At 48.6% G+C, this 22,331-nt stretch overlaps 1 protein-coding gene across 6 annotated transcripts; it reads left to right on the plus strand.

Annotated features, from left to right (window-relative positions):
- Positions 1-215: 215 nt before the first annotated feature.
- SERP2 (stress associated endoplasmic reticulum protein family member 2) lies at positions 216-21,037 on the plus strand. Of its 6 annotated transcripts, none has more exons than XM_032873979.1 (4): positions 216-350; positions 573-690; positions 5,319-5,391; positions 20,597-21,037. In XM_032873979.1, the coding sequence occupies exons 2-4, from the start codon at positions 607-609 to the stop codon at positions 20,635-20,637; spliced, it is 198 nt and encodes a 65-aa protein (XP_032729870.1). In that variant the 5' UTR covers positions 216-350; positions 573-606; the 3' UTR covers positions 20,638-21,037. The 6 variants fall into 6 exon arrangements, with proteins under 6 accessions (XP_032729870.1, XP_032729867.1, XP_032729868.1 ...); XM_032873976.1 differs by lacking the exon at positions 20,597-21,037 and adding an exon at positions 18,970-19,188 and having other exon boundaries at positions 216-386; XM_032873977.1 differs by lacking the exon at positions 20,597-21,037 and adding an exon at positions 18,970-19,188 and having other exon boundaries at positions 216-382.
- Positions 21,038-22,331: the final 1,294 nt, after the last annotated feature.

Here is a 22,331-nt window from a genome sequence, read left to right on the forward strand (position 1 = left end):
ACCCCCATCCCACACCCCGCCACGCCCGCCAGGCCCTGCCTCCAGGGCAGCTCTCAGCCAGGGGTCAGCGGTGCGGGGCAGCCCGTAGACATGGCTTAGAGCGCGGCCACCCCAGTCTGGGCCCCGGGCCTCGGCGGGTCCCCGGTCCCGGAACCCCCGAGCAGTGGCGCCCCCGCCCCTGTGAGCGCACAAGGCCGGGGACCGCCGGAACCCTGGGCCCTGCCGCGTTCGGCCGCTGGCTCCCGACCCGGAGGCAGGGGCCCGGGCCGAGAGGCTCCGCGTGCTGCGCTCCGGCCGCCCAGTGCGGGGAGGACGCGCGGCAGCGCCAGCCTCGGGGCCGCGCTGGTTAGGTAGCAGGGGGGACCGGAAGGATGGCGAGGAAGTAGGAAAGGGTTTCCTGAGATGAAAGATTACTTCCGTCTGGGCTCTGGCCTCTCTCTGGAGCCGGCTCGTTGGGGGCAGGGGAGCGGGGTGCGCGGGGCTCGGGGGCCGCGCCTTGCCACCTGCAGCGCCCGCAGCGGGCGGGACGCGCGCGGCCCTGTCGGGGGGCTAACGCGGGGGGATTCTTGCAGGTAGGAGTCGAGAGAATTTCCTAGCGCCCAAGCCATGGTGGCCAAACAGCGGATCCGGATGGCCAACGAGAAGCACAGCAAAAACATCACCCAGAGGGGGAACGTAGCCAAAACCCTGGTAAGGCGGGGGCGGCGCCGACCGGGCAGAGCGGGGCCGAGCGGGGCAGGGCGGGCTGAGGCGGGGCGGGGCCGGCCGGGCGGGTGGCGAGCACCGGGCCCGGCCTCCCTGCTCCTCGCTCCCTGGCCCCGGCCCGCCCCTCCGGCAGGGTCCCGCAGCGTGGGCGATGAGAGCCGGGCTCTGGGAGGCGAGGACCTCGCGGTGCTCTTGCGGGCGGCGAGGGCCAGGGTGGTGGTGGACCCCTTGGGGAGTGGCTGCTGGGGTTACCACCGAAGCTCGCAAGAGCCTCCCCAGGAGAGAATGGGGCCTTTGTCTCTGGGGAAAAACGGAAAGTCACATCCTTAAGGAATAGTTAAACCAACTGCGTGACACGGGGCCCGGAAGTAGGTGCTAGAACGTTTGGTGAATAAATGAATGAGTAAATGGAGGCCACTGATCATCACCTCCACCAGGCTTTGACCCCTGCCCTCCACCCTCAACAGACACCCACCAAGATAAGGTTTTCTCTCCAGCCCCTTTGTAATGGGGCTGTATAAGTTGGAAGGGCTCAAAGTGGGAAATGAGGTTCAGACCCATGTTTCCCTCCACCCCCCTTTCTCTCCTTCACCTCTTCCCTAGTGAGGCCATCAGCAGAATGAAGTTTAAATTCAACATTACTCTATCTCATCCGGTGAGCTCTGGCGGGTCTTGATGGTATGATCCAGAACTCTGGAGAATAGACTAAAGGTTTTATCACTGGAGTCTAAAGTAAAATCTGGGCCTTACACACAGGGTTTTCTTTTAGCAAAGCAGAAGATCTTCAAGAGAAAATGCCAGGCCCGTGATTTTGGATACTCAGAGGCATGCCTGGGATGAGTTGTTGGGCAGTGTTGGTCTCCAAGTCTATGAGCCAAGGCGCCTGGAATCTATTATACTAGACACTTAAGCAAAGTCCAGCTGAAGCTTGGGGTTTGGCTGGAAAAGCTTGCAGACCTGATGAGGCAATTCCTTTTAGCCAAAGAAATGAGCAAAAAGCTGGAGCTGCAGTCATCACAGCAGAATTCCTACAAAACCAAGCAGTACCATGGCAGAGAAACCTTAGAATCAAACTCAGCTCTGCCTACAGCTTTATACACAGCTCTAGACTTAAAGTTATGCTTGAAATTCTCTCTTTGGGTGTTAGAACGTTTAGGTGTGACTGAGCAGTAAAATGCAATTACACCATTGAATCAAAAACACTTTTCACCTAGATCTCTTTTTCCTATTTGTTTTTACTCAAAAAAACAAACCTTGCTGTCCCAATTGACCTTGAAAAACAAATTTTAATTGATGTTAAACCACTTAGGGTTTTATATCCCTAGGAGATCACTTTGTCCTAGATACCATACAGATTAGCTGATGTGCTGAAAAATCTCTGGTTCCATGGTTCTTTTTAATGAACTAAGAAACAAAGAATTAAGAAAGTTATTAACGGAAGGTTGACAAGTATGGCCTGCAAAAGTAGCAATTCTGGAGCTGGTTTGCAAAGCCAATGTATCCATTATGCTTGGTAAAAACGACTGCCACCTCGAGCTTTTCAAGACCATTGGAAAGTGTTTGAGAACTGGGGGAAAGAGAAAGTTACTGTCTTCAAAATAAGAAGATTTAAAATTGGGGGACAATGTTTAAATATCTAGAAAATGTACTTACCCCCATTTCCACTGAAGTAAACTTTCAGAGCTACATTCAGATTTCTTTAATCTATGATGTGAATGAATTTTAATAGGTTCTGATAGACCATGGAGTGGGCCCTTCAAAAGTGCCTGGCATCTGGGGTGGAGGTGTCCAAATGGCCCTATTACATGAGTAATGAAAGTTTTCCAAACCAAGCCACAATCTCTGTTTATCTTCAGGTGGTTAGAAGGCCCCTCCGGCTGCCTTTATTGTAAACAGACCAGCATCCAAAATGAAAATTGAAATTTTCTTTCAAAAGTAAATACTCTAAATCCTAAATCTCATTTTCCTAATTGCAGGTCAAACACAATTATACTTTGAAAGAAGTAACTTGCAAGGGATAACCTGTTCCGGATGCGATTGGGGAACTTGTGAACAGATTCTAACTGAAAATTCAGAATCATCATTCAGAAATAAATCCCTTCAGTTGTATGCAGATGTTTCAGTATTTCCTTAGCTAATAGCTATGGCATGAATATTATTCTCCCAGATAGCAGATAAATCCAAGAAACAAAGAAATAGAATAATCGTTTTGTGATTACATGGTAGCAACTTCTTCAGAACGAAGGGGGATGTAAATTTCAGAATTCGGAGTTACCCTGCTGGTGTATAAGCACAGGGAAAGCCAGCCTCTGACGTTCCAAAGCCTCAGGAAGTTGCAAACTCCTGTTTGAAATGAACCATGTCATTTGCAGGATTCTACTGCTCTTTTTACCTTTCCCAGTGACAGATTGAGCCGTAGGTGCATTGCCCCAATGGGATTGTGCTGGGTACTGCTTCCAAAAAAGAGGAACTTAAAGCTCTCAGAAAAAAACGATATATTGCCGTTCTTGAGCTCTGCAAGTCCCCCAAATAATATTGATTCACTGGAAAATGTCATCCAACAGATTTTTGTGTTGTGTATTCCAGGCTCTGCATGTTGATAATTTGTGTTTTTCTGCAAAGGAATAACAATGGACTCCATTTGGTATCCACACTAGACCAGTCATTCATTGACAGGCTCCCAAATTCACTTGTTGGCTTTGGGGAAGTTAGAGCGAAATGAACTTTTTATATGGCATCAGTGGGATGACAGCAACAGAGCTGTGGTTTCTGGTCAGCTGTGACAGATGGCTAGGGCGTTAGTGAAGATGGTGGGGAGGGGTAAGTGCCATAATCCGTTCAGGTAACTTCAGTAAATATCTTGATTATTTACTGGATATGCCCTTGATCTGGTGTTAAGGGCCAAAGAATGATACAGTAACAGCTCTGGGTAAAGTTATGCAGCTGGATAAGACTGATTTTTGTCCTCGTGTGGTCAAGAGCAGCTGCCATTCCCTTGCAGCATGTTTCTTTCCTGCAAGAGCGGCGCTAGATACAAGCTTGTCAAGGACACAAACTGAGGGGTTTTCATCTTTTAGAGCCCACCGACCATTAGCACTTTAACCTACACTTCTCTAGTAAAAGAGCTGCAGGGACAACCCTATCACCAGCTAGGAAGTATTTATAAAAAACAACAATAGCCTTCCGAGACCCTGTCTCTACTCTACTTGACCTATGAAATCATATTTAATGAAGTTCATATGCTTATTCATTCTTCAGTGAACACTCCTTGAGCACCTACTATGTTTAAGTCCTGGGCCAGGCATTGCTGTGTGTTGCAACAGGGAAGAGACACGGTGGCTGCCCTTATGAGCCCACAGTCTGGCAGAGAGGCAGGTAGTACACACATGATCACGAGAATAAACGGATACACCCTAGACACTGACAAAAAAAAGTGCATGGCAATATGTAAGTGGTCAGTGAGCCCACTCGAGGTAGAGGACAGGAGGCTCTCAGAATGGAACGGGTAAGCTGGAAACCAATGGACTTATCTATAATAAAATGAGTTCTCTAACTTTTACTGGTGATAGATTATTTCTGGCTCACCCATGTGAGGAAGCATTAGTGAATTATTCCATTTTTTTCGCTCCAACTTCTCCCTTTTTATTTGAGAAATTCACCACATTTTTTGGATGCTTCTCCCCAAAAACAGCTTTTCCATTGACTGATTTGATTTTAAGGACCAAGCCCTACCTGCCAATAGACTGGGAGGGGTTGTGGATGGTGGTTCTTAATACGTCTGTGCTGTTGGTTGGAGGGGAACAGATGCTATGCAGGGCTCTGGGTTCATGTGGGCACCGTGGTGCCCTTCTGCTCCCCAGGGAATGCGGAGATTTCACCAAGAGAAAGCTTCGCTGAGGTTCGGGAGCTTTATTACAAAATGCTGCTTCCTTCGCTATCCACTATCCACTCGTGGTTGCTGGGATGCTTCTGCCTTTCCAAGGATTTCCACGGCACCAACTTGCCAGCTTTTTTTTGGCACGTAGAAGGTTCTGAGAAAATGACTGTTCTGTGACCTTACTTGGAATCCACAGTTGCGGGGAATTAAAGATGACTCCATTAATGGAAAACACCCAGGTTCTCTAATGGGGCAGACCTAAATCCCAACCCTTGCTCAAGTTCCCAAACTTTGGGGGTCCATTTCCCAGCTACAAATTGGAGATGATAATTTGTCTTGTACCGTGTTGTGGGTGGTGGAAACGGGTTGTAGATCGCCTGGGAGAGAGCCTGGCGTAGAGTGTGCCTTCCACACATGGAGACGATTTGTCGTAGCATCATTTGGGGCTCCTGAATCACTCAACTGTTTTGTGTATTTTTACCCCATCTGTCCCCAGAATAGCTAAGCCCACCACGTTCACTGAGTTACAGGAGCATAAGTAAGGTCATGATGAATCTTTTCATACCTATCTGGACCCTTTACAGTTGAATTTCTTCATCTGTGTCTGCCCACTGGGCATTGAGATTGGATCTGTCTCACTCAATGTGAGTCGTCTCAGCCTTTAGTGGTGTCTGGTAATCCCCCACAAATGTTTCCCGAATCAACGAACCTAACCTTCCTTTCCATTCCTTTTCAGAGGCCGCAAGAAGAGAAATACCCCGTGGGACCATGGCTGTTGGCACTGTTTGTTTTTGTTGTCTGTGGCTCAGGTATGGGTTTTTCACTGACCTCACAGCCCATGTTCTGCTCTGTCCTTCAGAAACACACTTCACAAGTAAATAGACAAAGAAGTATATTGGCCTGGGATTCAAGTTAATCACTGACTGAAGCCTTCCTCTCAGCAGGGTTTGATTTGGTCTCTAGTCCAGCAGAGCAAATACGAGTAGAGACAGAATTGATATACTATCAAATCATAATCATAAAATGATTACACTGAGCCATTAAGTTGGCTATAAACACTGTAGAGTTCAGTTAAACCTTTGTGTGGAAGCATAGCCTAAAAAGGGCAGTTAGAACAGGAACACCTGTCTGCCCGAGATAGATCCAGATTCCGGAGAAAGGGAGAGGCTTTCTACTTAAGAGGAAATGCCACAGAGCTGCTAAATAGAACTGAGCCTTTGACCTGCTCCTCAACGTACAGTCCCCTCGTACTGGAAGGTGGTAAGTTCAGAGAACTTTGCTTACACTCATGTGCAAACACACACACGCACACACACACAGGAGAGGTTTGAACAAAGGATCATGCATTTGTTTCTAGCTGAATTCTGTTATTGGGAGTCTTGTAATTCCTGGTCTTCATGGGTTGGGTCTTGAAAATAGTGCTAAGTGAGGAGACGTGAGGTCACTTCTAACAAGGCAGGCCTTCGGAGGTTCCCAAGATCTTAAAGAAACAAAACTGTACCCCATTCCCAGTGATGTGACTCGAAGGGAATCCTTTACCCAACATGGGGATCCCTCATCTTTAAAAGAGGTTACCCAACCTCTGCTAGAATACTTCTGAGGGTAGAGGGATCACCTCTTCAAAAAGCCTATCCCATTTCTCCATAGCTCTCATTCTGTTAGAGGTATCTCCCCTCTTTTGAGCTACACTGTGCTGTCTTCTCAATAGTTCAGGTGTGAACTCCTAAAACCACAAGGCATGGCCTCATTGTCTTCCGAACATCTTGAATCTTCAGATATTTTAAAGATGAGTTTAAAGTCTGCAAACTGAACTCCCTTACTTCTCCCAGCCTCGCCTCATAAGATGCGGTTTCTGGACCCTTCCTCTGGATACACTCCATGACTCTCTTACAGAGCTCATACAGAGCATTTGCAGCTGTGGAAGTGGGCCTAGAAATGGTGTGACTGCTACAGAGGAAGGAGGGCTGTTACTGCCCTTGATCCCATCACTCTGCTTCTCTCAATATGACCCGGGCTTTGGTTCATTTTCAACGGTCACAGCACATCCTAGACTCACATCGACCTAATGACCCACCCAGCCCCATCAGGCTCTTCTTTACATAAACGTCCTGCAAGCTCAGAAACGCATCTCTACACACCACCCCCAATCCAAGTTGTCCCTTATCCCCATCACACATTGCTTTATTGCACTCGTGGCCCTTATCAACATATGAAATTATTTCATTTACTCACTTATTATCCATTTTCTGCTACTGGGACATAAGCTCAGGGAAGGCAGTGTTTTTTTGTCCAGGAAATCTGTACGTTCTTGTAAGAATCTAGCACACAGTGCGTGCTCAGTGTGGTTGGATGGACTCGTGGACATGTGGATGGTGAATAAAGCCAGATACACCCCGTACTGTAGATACCCAGCTGACTTCTCTGAGACCTCATACAAAGCTTCATGAGTATTTCTATTAAAATTTTATTGTCAGTTGTCAGTTGTCTTTCTACAGAGTAGCCGCCAAGTCTAGAAATATAGAAGAACAGACATCATAAACGGCTTGCTGATCTTACGATGTATGATTTGGTCAGTGACATTACACGATATGGTCAGTGTATCACCTTCATCAGCAACGTGTAGTTCAGAGCAGCGTAGAAAACTGCAAGGAATTCGGTGCATTGATGCCACGTTTCCGTCAGCTGCCTGCCTATTCCTCTGTTACGCATCACCTCCGATGATCCGTCTCTGATTTTCACCCCAAAACGGAACAAACAAAATGTGCCGCACAAATATCAAGAGAAGCAAATCTATATAAAAAGGCAATCTTCATTTTCAGGTTTTATGGCCAGCCTGTACGTTGCTCAATCTTGAACCTTGAGCCTTTTATCTAATCCTCTTTCCTGGCCAGCTTTACGGTCTCTGAAAACATGCTATTCCTCCAAGTCACTGATAAAAGTGTAGACATGGCGAAGCCCATGGAACACAGTTAGAGAAAACTCCCTTCAGATTGACCTTGAGCCTCTCAGCAAAACAGGTGCAAACCGTCACCATGTGGTGGGGGTCCCCTGTGGGCCTGGCACAGTGCCGGGCTCTGGGAACACAGACGCCTCCGGGAGGCTGCAGGCACTGAGTGGGGTGGGGGGGAGATAAGGAAGCCGTTTGTTGTACCTGGGGGCTGAGTGCTGTGATAGCGGAGTGCCCAGTGTGCTTGGCGGGCACGGATAAGGGACTGTCTCCGTCTGTGTGGACTGCTGTGACAAAATACCACGGGCTAGGTGGCTGGTAAAGAGCGGAACGTCATGCTCACAGTCCTGGAGGTAGGAAGTCAGACCGGGGTGGCCGTGTGGCCAAGTGAGGGTCATTTCTCCTTGTATCTTCCTGTGGGATCCTCGCATGGCAAGAGGGTGAGGGAGCTCTGTGGGGTGTCTTTCATGATAGCACTGATCCCATTCACGAGGCCGCCCCCTCATGACCCAGTCAGCCGCTAAATCCCCTAGCTTCCAGGGCCGTCCCATTAGATGTTAGGATTCCAACCTGTGAGTGCAGGAGAACGCACACAGCCAGACTACAGTGGGGACTTCTGAATCACCCCCGGCGGAGGGGAAAGTTTCCCAGAGGAGGGGCCGTTTGCGCTGAGCACTAAAGGACAAAATAGCTTGAGACGGTATTGCCAGGCTCAAGAAGGGCCAAAGCCCAGTCGTAGGGATCCATGAGCCCAGTCATCCCGCAGCCGGGGTTCTCAGGGACTAAACAGATCCAGAGCCAATACTGTTTTCTTTTTTGATGTCAAGATACACATTAACTGCTTCAGCCGTTAGCTAGCCTGTGGGGGGCGGGAGGAGGCGATTCAGTCAATAAAGTGATTTGGTCTGTTTTTCTCAAACCCATGTTGGTTCTCAATACCCATCCTTTTCGAAGGGCTTAAAAACGTTCTCTAAATTACATTTTAATTACAGTCTTGCCAGGCTCTCGGTCTGTATAGTGGGAACAGTGTCTTTTTCCCCCTGGGTAAATTGGGACATCTGCTGACAACAATCTTCTGGAGTTCTCCCAGCCTTCATTCGTTTTTCCAGGGATTAAATACATTGGCTCTGTGATCCTTTCTGTGAGTTTGTGCAGGGGCCTGGTATGGGAGCCTGCAGGGCCCAGAGATGCGGATTTCAAGCTACTAAGAGGACACAGCCCCCTGCCCCCGCCCCGCTTCAGACCCCTGCTCTCCTAGTCAAGAGTTGGGTCACCTTACTTTCTCTGTGCTCCGTTAACATGCTACCATGATCCCTAAGTCAGGGGCCTCCTCTCTTTTTAAATTGTAACTAGGTATCATCCACTACTACCACTTTTTTTTTTTTTTTTTTTTTTGCTAACTTAAGCTTTTATTTATTTATTTATTTATTTATTTATTTATTTATTTTATTTTTTTTTTTGCAAGCCTTCGCTCAAGCCGGGCACTGTTCTCACAGAAATGTGTCACTCCTCTCAACTTGTCCTTGGTACCGTGCCCTTCCTTCTATCTTGGCACATGTCCTTCGCTAGCCAAACATGTCATGAAAAGCACAATAACTCCTCCAGATCCATCCCTGTGGCCACCTCCCTGGGACGAGTCACGATTCTGTTCATCTTGCAGAACCTCCCGTCCCTCTTGAGTTTCTCCCTCCGAGGGTTCCAGGGCCAGCATGTTCTCTGCAGTGTGTGAAGGAGGACGGTTTCTGCCCCAAGTCCGGCCAGGCAGCTCCTCTGCTTCATGTCCTGAGCCTCCTCGGGGATGGGGTCACTGGAGCTCCTGGTCACTATTGTCTCTGAATCCGCGTGGCTGGTGGTTCCGTTGCTGGTCCATGTTGCTGGTGTGTCTGTTTTTATGCAGGAAACTTACGGAATCTTCGAAGATTAATGAAGGTGTGGATCATGGATCTGATTCTCTTGAAAGACTCGCTCGCATTACCTCACTCTGTTAACCCTTTTTCTATTAATGATTGGGTTGGGCAAAGTGTTCTTTTTAGAAATAGTGTCAGCGTACCTAGGATGGGTAAATATTCGGGTCAGGCAAATCATCAGGAATGCACATCTTCTCTGCTTTCTTAGCTAGATTGTGGGAAAGGATCCAGACAGGGAAAATGTTGGCATTGAAGTATATGGTCTCTTATTGGCCACCCTTACTCCATTTTATGTGGAAAAACAAGTTCCCAAACCTCCAGGGGGTTACCGGGCCCCTTAACCAAGGGGAGTCCTGACCCCTTGCTTCTCGACTTCTTTGCTGTGGCCTTCCTCATTCTCCACACATGCCTTTCGTGCCTGCCGTGCTGATAAGAGCAAGATAAGGAAAAGGAAGGGGGGGAGAAGAATCAGTAAAGTGGGGAGAGTACAGAGTGCAGACACCCAGAGACCCCTGGCACGAACACGCACCCGGCGAACGCCCACCCCCTCACTAGGAAACCAGATAACAGCGCCAGACCTCCTGGGGCTGCCCTGAGCTCAAGCCCTGGGTTGGAAACCCTAATACATTGTCCCATGGACCTGAGTTGGAGGAAGCTCTCTAAATACACCCCCTTCAGGGTAGGTAGATTTCCACTTTCCATGATTGCAAAAGGACTCTTGGGCAAGACACTTCTTTGAAACCTGACCAATTGGTGGTAACAGGCTAAGAGGTTAAGAGGCCTTGGAGGGGGGGGATAGTTCTGGAATGTGCCAGATGTAGGTTCAAAGCTGAGATTCGCTATCAGCTGGACAACCTCGGACACATGATTTACTGTCCCTATCGATTTCCTTTGTGATCAGAGAGGGATACTAGTAGCCCTCCACCCATAGCAAGCTTGAATCCTACAGCTTTCATCAGTGCCTTCACGGAAGCCCTCATGGAGAACGGTGGTGCTACAGTTAGGACTGGTTATGCCACCAGGGGGTCGGAGGGGGTGGTATTTGGCTTCCATTTGCCTTTGCTCCTTCCAGGCTCAGCCCCTCGCATCGGTCTTGATCTTTCAGAAAGCAACAGGCCCTCCCTCTCCACTCCAAGGATGAGTGTCAGCAATTTAAGTGATAACCCCCCAGGTCCATGAGACTCTCTTGATGATAAAGCATCAGAATCTTTCAGACCTGCCCACACAGGAAAAGGGAAGGAAAAGGGAAGGCCCCCACATGCAGAAATCAATGAATAGGGGTTTGTACTTTAAGTTGCATATCAGAAATAAAATGTAAGTTGCATTTCCTTAACCCAACCTGAATGCACCACTGTTTTGCTCTAAGAGTTTTCTTTGTGAGACACAAAAGCTTTGGGAACAGTGTGTTCTTTTGAGACACAGTATTCTCCCCGTTGGACATCTCAGGCCATGCTGTCCTTTGTTTTGTTTAATTTGGTAACTATTGTTATTCGTATCATATACATTCTGTCAGAAATCTAAAACCCATTTCTCAGCTGTTTTGAGTCTCCTCTGAGGGTGATTCCGAATAAGCCAGAAACTTTTCTCGTTTAAGTCTTGGCCTGGGACTTGGTTTGGCTTGGGCCTTTTTAACTGGTGGCATTTGTCTTTCCTTGATTTCCAAGGACCCCAGATGCACACTGAAGCCCAGAGGATTCAGGCCCCTCCCTCGCTTGGAGACTTCGCTGTGTTTTTCTCTCCCTGGTTTATAAAAACATTATCTTCCATTTCTTACAGGCGGTGGGGCTCTTTCCAGATAAACAGCTCATCCTGGCTGTCCTGGTCCCCAGGGGCAAACCTGCCTCCTTGAGAACCGTGTGATAGCTTCTGAGGAGTGCTTGTTGTTATCTGGAGACTCAGAGACAAGCGTGACCTAGAATGCCTGTCTGAGGCGGCAGAGATGTTGTCGCCCAGATAGGCCAACAGCTATCTCTGGGAGACACTTGCGGTCCTGACGTACTGTCCCAGAGCACTAGTGAAGCTAGTCACCTCTGCCTGCAGCCCCCAGCCCAGGCCTCCGGGGTTTTCCTCTCCCCTTTGTCCTCAGCAACTTCAAGAGCCTGATGGGGAAGGCTTGGGAGGCTATAGCCAAGCTCTCGGGAAAGTATGCTGCAGGTGACCAGTCACGTCCGCCCTAAACCGGGAGGTGACAGCAGGGTCCTGTGTTCATCTTTGCCATCCCTGGCCAAGGCTTTTGCTAATTCGGGCCACGGGGTTGACAGGACAACCCATCCGCCTTCGGCATTTTCAGCTTTCCTCTTTGACTAGAATGCCTCCTGGATTCGATGAAATTAGGTATTTTCCTTAACTTGTTGGCTGTTCAGACAATTTGGTTGGTGAGTCAGCATATACACGTATCTTGTGATCCTGAGGCATTATTACATTTTCCGAGCCCTGGTGTGAAACTGGACATTGACAGCAGCAGTCTGAGGCGGCACTCTTTGCAACATGGCCGTACCCTTCCGCATCCTTTCCCCTCACTGAGGTTTCCGATGGATTCTTGAAGGCGTCATCTCATTCCCATGATCCCTTGATTCTCAGGGGGAAACTCTTAACGTACCAGCCATGCCCCGGTTCCTCCCTCCCTCCCGGTTCCCCTCCGGGGTTTTCCTCTCCCCTTTGTCCCTACTATTTCTCCCTCATGTATTCCTAATTTCAATTTTATTCCTGTCGCTCTGGCCAAGCCTGATATTCATTTCCTAAGTAGAGATTATAAGAATTTTAATGGCTACGGAAGCCTGGGTATTCTCGAAACTGATGAGCTTATATCCCCCATCAAAGGGAAACCTCTCGGGGAATAGGATTAACCAATGACTGCTATTTCCTTCGGACTTGTCTCTATTTTCCAGTTTTGTCAATGAGCATGTATTACTTTTATAATCAGAAAAAATTAAGGAAATTTTTGAAGAGGAAAACATTTAGACTAGTGGTTTTTAGCCTTTAAAAAAAAAAAGAGCAGCTGAACTCTGTTCAAATGTTAAGGGAAATAAATGAAAGAGTAGCTGGTCTGGTCAAAGTGGGACCTCTGTGTGTGTGTGTGTGTGTGTGTGTGCATTTGTGAGTGAGTGTGTGTGTGTGTATGTGTGTGTGTGTACGGGGTACCTCTTGTGTTGCTGGATATTCTGATTTTCCCATCCCAGGAAGGGAATAGATATCTGGACCCTCTTTGCATATCAGCTAGGAAACTGCTCTGGCCCAGAGCTGGCCTCTCACGACAGAGCTAATGTCTCTCAGGAGAGGGCCTGCTAGGTTGAGCGGGCACGTGAACTGTGAGTCACCGCACTGTATGTGGGCAGCGACATTCCCTTTGTCTGTCACTTAACAGACTACACTCTCCTGAATCCTCCAGGGACTCTGCCTGCTGGGGGCTCAGGCGAGGAGGAGTGAGAGCGTGTCACAGACAGGGCCGTTTTTCAGGACAGCCTCCTCAGAACAGATGTGAAGAAGTGCTTCCCTGAGATGTTCGTGACTGGGCCTGAACCCCTCCTGTTCCCCAAGCTTCGTGTTCCAGGTGGTCCAACCGTCTCCCTTGACATAAGGCCTCTCTGTTTCTGGAAGACCCAGCACCCCCACCCTCCCTGCAATGGGCAGCTTTTGTTAAGAACGGTGTGGAGGAGGGAAAGGGCCAAGCTGTGTGTGTGCGGGCTCCAGGGCCAGGCTCCCTGGATTTGAAACCTGGCTCTGCCACCTACTAGCCGTGTGGCCTTGTCCAACTTCTGCCCATGCTAAGCCTTGTTTCTCCCATTCTTAAAAGACGTAGGGATGGTCTCTCACTCCTAGGATCTTAGGAGCTTGTTGCTATTGTCATTATGTCGATGACCCTTGGTCACACTGTCTCCCCACCTATCGGCCTCCCAAGCAAGGTTCTGACCAAGATTCTGAATGCTTACAGAGAAAGAGAGCATTTGGATCTTTCTAGTGACTTTCTTGGGTTATGTTAAGAAAACTCGTATGGGGATAGATAGCTCTGAGGTCCTGAGGAAGCTATGGCAGACCCAGCTCCCCCTGGACAGGTGGGGGACAGGTTTGTCAGTCAGAGGTCGGTGGTGTCACCTCTGCTGGGACAGCTGGAGCCTCTTCTCTATTTCTAGAAAGAAGTCTTTATAAACTAGTGGATGGGATTGAGAAGGACCTCTTCGTACAGCTGTTTTGGCTACCATTTCCTGAGTACTTATTACAACACAAGGCCTTACATGTACCTTTTTCTTCTCGTCTCATAATCCCTACAAAAAGGCTATGGTGCTCATTTTTCCAGATTATGAAACTGAGGCTTATGGAGGAAATCAGCCCACATCCCACAGCTAAAAAATGAGGGAGCTGTTACCCAAACCTGAACTCTAAACCCATCTACTTCCTATTACCCTGCCTGCGTTCTCTCTCACCACTTCTCCCCAAGTACTACCAAGTGGAAGTTTTCCACCAGCCTTAGACCTCTAGTCTACAACTGCATATTGAAAACAACTCCTGTTAAAACATGTCCTGCTCTCCCTGCCAGAGGTTCCAGATGCACAGCCATCCTGGGTCTGCTCCCAGATGGATAAAACCTTGACCCAGCCACGGGCTGCTTGCTGACTGGGCCACCGGTCACCCGATCACCTTACTCTTTTCTGGACCTTGCTCCAGGACAGACTTGAATTCACCATGTCTGCAGGTCAACCAGTAAACACTGGCCTTTCCTGGAGACCTCCAGAACGATCTCAAAACTGTGACACCCAAAATGGTTGTCACATCCCCTGAGGCTGACTGGCCAGCAGAAGGCTTGAGGGACTGAGCAGGCCTGGAGGAGCCCTTCTGTTTCACCACCGGAGAAGGACTGAGGACATTCCTCTGCTCAGGAACTCCTGCCTCAGGACCTGAGATGGACACTCTGGAAAAGATGTCTCATCTGCCTCTGGCTCCCACAAGGTGATCTGCGAACTCTCTCGTTCTATGCCACTGTCTGCCCTGTGTCCCATGAAGCATTTGGGTCTGTGTATGGTCTGCCGCTCAGAAGAACATTTCTGCTGTCTGCCATTTTATTGGGGATAGAGGGCATCCCATTCTTTGCTGATAATATCCCTTCTTCCCATAGTGCCTTTCTGCCCTCGTGTATCCCAGGCACTTCTCTCTCTTCCCTCTTCTCCATCTCTGGAGAAGCTACTGGGAAAGGGATCGGGAATCGTAGCCAACCTTTGACTCTCTTTGTACTGAAACTTCCTGAGAGCTTAATGACCCACCTTTGCAATATCTTATTTCTTGACCTTTCTTCTTGTCTCTCACAGAACCTGTCCTTTTTCTTACCAGTTCTTTTTTTAAAATTATTTTTAAATGAAAAATAATCAGAATTAAGTCATTTCTAGAGTTGTCTTATCCTCCTAAATGATATTCCTCTGGGCCATCTCAATCTCTCTCCTCAGTAACTCTTTTGATCTCGCTTCTCATCAACCTTATTTTCAATAAAAGTGGCCTTCTGAAGCTCCCACTTGTCGGGAAGGCAACTTTCTGGCAGTCTCCTCTTGTGTAGCTGTCTGATTGTTTCCTGGGGGATCCCTTCCTGTCATCCCCATGTTCTTCTGGCACTCCCAATTATTGGAATAGGTCAGTCCCCAGAGTAAGAGAGGGTTGGGATGACATAGTCCCAGGACTTAAGGAGTTTATTGTCTTTCATGACTTTCCTTCCCTTCCAAAGACTAAGCTCTTGCAACATTGGAATTTAAAAGTGGTCATTTGCTATTGACTCTTGGTCCACAAAATAATTGTTTGAGGATTTTTTTTTTTTAAGATTTTATTTATTTGACAGAGAGACATAGCCAGAGAGGAAACACAAGCAGCGAGAGTGGGAGAGGAAGAACAGGCTTCCCGTGAAGCAAGGAGCCCAGTGTGGGCCTCGATCCCAGGACCCTGGGATCATGACCTGAGCCGTAGGCAGACGCTTAACGACTGAGCCACCCAGGCACCCCAGGGATTTTTAATACATGTTTTCCTCCATGCTCTTTGCAATTATTCACCTTTTGTTCCTCCAATAAGTATTTACTGAGTAACTACTATGTGCCTGGAGCTGAGCTAGGCCCAGAGGTATAGTCAGGAGCAAAATCATCCAAGGTCCCGGGGTGCCTGGTTGGCTGAGTTGGTTAAGCATCCAGCTCTTGGTTTTGGCTCGGGTCGTGATCTCAGGATCATGGTATTGAGCCCCATGTAGGGCTCCACACTCAGCAGGAGTCTGCTTAGATATTCTCTTCCCTCTGCACCTACCTCCCTCACTCACATTCTCTTTCTCTCAAATAAATAAGTACACCTTTTTTAAAAAATCAAGGTCCCTGCTTTCCTGGAGCTTACAGCCTAGTGGGAAAGCAAGATGAGTTCATCAAGTAGTCATGCTGAAATATATGAAATTTCAGCCATGACAGTGTTTGAAGGAGAGGCATGTAAGACTGGGAAAGCATCTAATGCAAAAGGTATCCTCTGAGCAAATGGTTCTCCAGGTGTGGTCCCTGGACCAGCAGCCTCAGCATCACCTGTGACTGACCTGGCTAGAAATACACATTCTCATTTCCCACTCTGGACCCACTGGATTAGAAACTCTGGAGGGGGGGGTCCAGCTTCTGTTTTCATGAGTCCTCAGGAGACTATTGTATACACGCAGGTTTGAGAATTCTTGCTTCTGATGGTCAAAGAAGGCTTCCCTGCAGAAATAACTTTTGGATTAGGAGGGAAAACCAGGCCATAGGGCAGGGCGGGAGAAATCTTTCAGACAGAAAAAAATGGCATTTGCAAAGGCCCTGTGGTGAGAGCAGAGGGCTTTTGAAAGCCCTGAGAAAGAAGAGTAATACAGGTTGTGCCCAAGCAGGCTGATAGGGCCGGGATACACAGGTCATGGAAGCCTCATCAAGGATTGGGCAATAGGAAGCTTTGATGTACTTTAAACACAGGGATGACACAATCATATTTGTTTTCATTTAAAGAAGAATTCTAGCTACAGTATGAAGTAAGGATTGAAGAGGAGCAAGAGTAGGCCAGTTAGAGGGCATTGCAGGGGTCTGGGGGAAGATGGCAGTAACTTGCACTAGGGTAGTTTCCAGAGGCATGGAGAGAAAGGTGCATAATTGCAAGATACTTAGGTCAAGTCCATGGATCTTTGGTGATCAGCTGGGGTGTTTAGGAGGAGTCTGGAATTTTGGGTTTACATACAAGATGGAAGACAACGATGTCAAGTCTGTTGGTGGGAGGTGAGCATGAGAAGGTTCTGTTGCATTTGAAGTGTCTTTGAGCCACCTATGTGTAGATCTCAATTAGATAGTGGGAGGTGTGGGTCTGGAGCTCTGAGAAGTCAGAGCTGGCAGTACCGTACATAGATGAGTCATCCAAAGCTAAGTGCCAACTAAAATTGTGGGCCAGGGTGAGGTCGCCCAGGGAGAAAGAATGTAACGAACAGAAGAAAGCCAGAATGCTCATTGAGGAACATCATTATTCTCGTTTACTGGTCAGGTGGAGTTAGAATGACCCTTACGAAACCCATGGCATGTGAAGAGCCAAAGAGAAGGAAGAAAACTAGAAGCCAGGAGAATATAGATAGGGTCACGGAGGCCACAGGAAGAGAAGGGTGAAGGAGGGAGTGGTCAACAATGGCGACTAGGGAAGTAAGACAAGAGGCAGGTGGAAAATGCCCTTTGGACTAAGTGAGGTGGAGGGAGATTTGTGGCTTTAGTAAGAATATTTCAGTGGACTGAAGAGAGCAGAAGCTACACTGATGTGCATTGAGGTGGGGATTGAACGTCAGGAAAGGGAGTGAGTGTAAACAGCTTTCTCGAAAAGGTGGTGGAGTGGAAAAGAGGGCACCTGTTGCTGGCAGATGTGGAGTCAGGAGGATTGTTCTGGTTTGTGTGACCACTGGGCATCAATGATGCTTGTATTCGAAAGCCTAAGGATTTCATTGCAAGGGGGCTGGTTAAATAAAATAAGAGATGGGACTATCTGAGTTTACTGACGATCGGGAAGCTAAACAGGCTACAGAGGGCAGAGGCTCCGGGATTCTGCAGCTCCTGCTCCATCCTGGATTTTTCTGAACCTCAGCGACCTGCCCAAGGCCAGATGCCCTGACCTGGAATGCCTGCCGTCCCTCCTTTTCTTGGCATCTCTCCTCCCTGTTGTCTGGCTTACCCACAGCCCCTTTGCTACAGCCTGCTCAGCTGTTTTCTCAGCTTTGTTCACCCACTGTTAAGTTATTAACTTGTCAGGGTCCAGACTCCCCACTTCCTTTCCCACTTTGAACCCACTGTTGGCTCCCTTCCTGTTCGCTGCCTCACAAAGTCAGCACTTGGAAGCCCGGGGCTGCTCTGCGGGTCATTACTGGCAGCCACAGACAACTACAATTACCGTAATTGGTATAGAATGCCGAAGGCTTCTTAAAGACATTATTACAACTGAAAAAGGAACAATAAACACAGCCATCTCTCCATTATCTTAGAGGTGGAGGCAAATGGCGAGATTAAGATAAACTTTATTCGACGTCATTTCTCCAAGCGGGTTCAATTTCAGAGTCGCCTGTAACCCTATGAAGGACCATCAGATTCTCACATGTTAATGGATGGATTCATTAGGGTCAGGAGTGATCTTTAATAAGTTCTTAAAGCAGATTCAGTCACTGGTAAGTTTTAATACAAGTGTGGAGACTCTGAAACTAGAAGATTTTGTCTGAGAGTCTTTAGAAACGTTTGCAGCCGGTCCTTAAACAGAACTGGGTGGTTTTATCATTACCCAGCACTTTTGAAGTCATGAATTAACTGAATGGGGCATGACGGACTTAAAGCACAGACTATTTCCTATTTATCGGCCTACATTTCTTGTCTAAGGATAAAATTCAGGGAGAAATAACATTTTCGAGCATTTTAGGATGGGCAGATTCTTTTGCTTAGGTCATGATATTTATTCCTTGCAATGCTTTGAGATCCGTATTACCTACATGCGTACAAATAGAGGAATCAGGGCTCAGAACTATTCGGGAATTTCGCAAAGCGTGCACCTCTAGAGAGCGGCAGGCAGCCCTGGGCACTTGAGCTCCCGGCTTCCTGCTCACCCGTGGAGAACAAGCAGTCATTCCTGTAGGAATGGGAATATTAGCAACGACCCCCGTGCACCGAGTCCTTGATGTATGCGGAGCCTTCGTCTGTGTCGTGTCCTCTAATCCCTCGAACAACACAGCAAGCACCACGGTCCTCGTTTTACCCAAGAGGAAACAAACGCCAAACGGTTAAATTATTCCTCCAGTCAGTCACACGGCTCTCCAGTGAAGACCTGGTGCCATCTGAGCCTAACATTCTACTGCACCCTTGTTTGTCAACATTCGGGATGTTTCCCTGATCCCAAGAACAAAACATGAGACATGGTAGATGTAAACAGTTTTTCCCTAACGTTGTTGAATATTACAGCCGCCTCCCAGCACTCTGTTGAGCTGGAAGATGGAAGAATTTATTTAATTTTTTTTAAATTAAATTTATTTAATTTTTATTCCCTGTCAGCCTTGGGAGGGGAGGACAGACCTGCCCGCCATGTCCGTAAGGTACTTTCCCACCCAGGTAGCAACTTCTCCCATCAAGACATGTCCCCAAACCCAGAAGCAGCAAAGCAAACCTCTGAGCACAACCAGAACTAAATATCGAAATCCCTCCTTCACTGTATCTGGAGAAAAGCCCTTCCGACCTTCGCCCAGAGCAGGCTCTCTTTAATTTTCCACGTAATTCTAACAGCCTCCATGTTCGCTAGCATAATGGAAGAGGGCCCACCGCAGGTTGGTACTGTGACACCAGAAAGGTGAGCAGAGATCGTCATTGTGAAACAAAGAAGACAGAAGCAGAAATGAGAGCCCAGCGCACAGCCCGGGAACGCCTCGCAGACTCCACGGCACTGTTCCAGTGAAGTCGGATCAATGACACTTTTTCATTAGAGTCACACATTATGAAAAATTACCATTGTGTCATGTTTGGGGACAATCCAATTTAGGAGAATAGTGATGATGTGTGCAGGGTTTGGGGTTTTTGTTTTTTGTTTTTCAGGAAAAAAAAATGCATTCATGCTTTATCTCCCCTTCAAATCTAGCTGTCCAAGAAAGATTGCCCAAGGCCCTGTGTGCTTAGTCTTTGTACACCCGAAGCACAGTACTCGGCCCACAGTGCTGCTCACTAACGTTAGATGATGAAATGCCAACGGCTCGTTTCCTGAGGGCTCCAGAGAGCCTGTTTTCCTGCGGCCTCTCAGCTGCATTCCTGTGTATTCTGTGTTTAGACAGGACTCAGGGAAAGGATACCCAGCTTCGTCTCAGGAAAAAAAAATCCTGCCACACAGGGTAGCTGCCGTGTCCTTCATTCCCGTTGGCCTCCTCAAGACTGACCGACATTGCTGGCTGGAGAGGGGGTAGAACAGAAGCTGGGCCTGACTTTCCTGGGACACATGTGACGGCGAGAGCTAGCACCAGGCGGGGGGAGCAGAGAAAGCAGCTCTTAGCAAAACAGGCGAGGGCGCCCGGAATCCTCTGCGGGCTTTCAGGCTCCCACCCCCGCAGGATAAAACCAGTGTGGCCTAGGATGGGAGCTCGCTGTCCTGCAGAACATGTGCAGGCAGCCCCGAGATCTTGCACTGAGGGCTCCAGGCAGCCAGCTCCCCCCCACCCCCCCGCGCTTGGCACATCTGCTCCCAGCACCTGGCCCGCAGTTTCCAGCTCAGGGGCCGCTTGTTTTCCAGGTCGCTGCTGTTTTGAAAAGGCAGCCTCACTGACCTGTAAAATGGTGAAATGAGTGCAGTGCCCGTATGGAAAGCCCTGTCCCCCTCTCCCCAGCGGCCACCAAACCCTTCTGGGGAAGGGGGGCCATAGCCCTACATGCCTGAGGGAATTCTGGCCTTCGCAGCTGATGGAATTAGCAGGAGTTATCCCTAAATCCCCGAGGCATCCATCAGCCGACCCAGCCAGGCTGCCTTTTTAAAGAAGTTCACTGACCTCTTGTTAACTTAACTCCTTGTTAGGAAACATCTAATCAGCTGTATGCTCCCACGTCCAGGGCCCAGGGGTCGGCAGGAGCAGGGCTCACCATGGACTGGGGTTTCCGGCTGTGTGCTGCCTGGTACCTGAGCTGTCTTGTTTTCCTCTTTCAGCTATCTTCCAGATCATTCAGAGCATAAGGATGGGCATGTGAGGAGGCCCGGGGCTTTGACACTGCCCCTCCCTCTGGAGGGCGGAGGACCACTTAAGCTTTTAGCCGGGTATCTGTGGGAAGCAAACAAGACACACAGAATAGAAAAAAAGTCTCCCTCAATTGTTCCCTGATCACTTCATCGTGGATGTCAGACCAAATTGCCTTCTCACAGGACATCTTGGTACATCCGTGTTCTGGAGCGGAAAGGACATTTTGCTTTTCTGTTGGCGAGATTGGTAGCTCCCAGGTGTCCACAGCAGCACACTGTTTTCTGGTTTGGCCCTTGGTTTCACTGATGTATGCATGTGGTCTCTGAATGACCACCAGTTTACTTTCTGTGGATACAACCTCTCCTCCATTGGGAATTGGTTTTGCAAATAAATGTCTTTGTTCAACCTTATACCATGTGTGGGCTACCGTGAGAATACCGAAGTGAAGAATATGCCAGCATAGCTCCAGGTGGGGTTGGGAGAATGGGGGAGGGGGGCGGCGGGAACTGAGCTAGAGGATTGGGACAGGGTCAGGAATCTGTGTGTGGGGAACCAGAGCTAGATTTACCTTCAGGGCTTTTGCCCAGAATGAAGACCCAGGCGGCTCTAATAACCTTGGATTTTCCACCCATTTTGCTTTTTTAAATTTTTTTATCTTTTGAGGGTTTTTTGTGGGGTTTCTTTGTTCTTTTTTTTTTTTTTTTTAACACAGAAAAGGCACCTACAAAGTGTGTTAAGGTTTGATTAGCTGTTATCACCTCTTTGTCTGCCTGAGGACTTGGTGGGGAACAGATGTCTGAGGCCTCTTTATGAAAATCAATCAACCTTAGGGCCCAGCCCTGCCCTAGTGAGGAGCACAGGCGGCCAAGAGTCCCTGAGTGAGTCCCACCTCACTCTGGGTGGTCAGCCCCAAGGCTGGGAGGGTGAGACCCAGGGCTGGTGGGTACAAACCTCCCCTCCCTGGCCAGCCTCCCCCACAGCCTCTCAAAGTGTGGTCTGCCTCTAACCGACATCCCAGCATGAGCCGGGTGGAGAGGGAGTGGAGTCTCAAAATGCAGACTCTGGGGTTCCACCTCAAGTCTGCCAAATTTAAAGTGCTACAGGCGGAACTAAGACTAATGTTTTGTCAAGCTCCCTAGGTGAGGCTTATACACTCAAAATTTTGAGGATCTTGATCCTGAGAAAGTCCAGCTAAAGAGGGAGTGAGTTTTGTCCCCTTCCAAGCAGCAAAGGCATCCCAAGCTTGCTCTTAAGCAGACCGATCCTGGCAGGGCAGAGGGGAGGTAGGTAGGCGCTAGTAGGCGTGCCCTTTTGTTCCACTTCCGGTGAGGCCTAAGGAAGCCCTAGGGGCTGCCACAGAGATCAGCAACGGGATTGGAGATGCTCACCCTGCAACTTGAAACAGGCCTGGGGTGCATTTTAAAATTCCATCTCTGCATTCTTGGCAGTTTTTTTCATTCCTGAATATTGTGAGAGCTTTAAACACGGAAGTGGCCGCCGTGGCCAGGACATCTGGGGGCGGGGCGGGGGGGTGATGGGTCCACTGGAGTCTTTCACCCCAGACCCTTCAGGGATGTTCTTTAAGGCCTGCTTTCCTTCCCATCCTCCTCTTCCTCCTCTCTTCCCACTGAGAAGGGGGAAGGTTTTGGAGCAGGCTTGTTCCAAAATTAGCAAACCCAGGAAAGCCCCCCATCCTTGTGCTCC

Source organism: Lontra canadensis, unplaced genomic scaffold (genome assembly GCF_010015895.1).
Source record: "Lontra canadensis isolate GAN:19392208 unplaced genomic scaffold, GSC_riverotter_1.0 scaffold51, whole genome shotgun sequence".
Classification (NCBI taxonomy): domain Eukaryota; kingdom Metazoa; phylum Chordata; class Mammalia; order Carnivora; family Mustelidae; genus Lontra; species Lontra canadensis.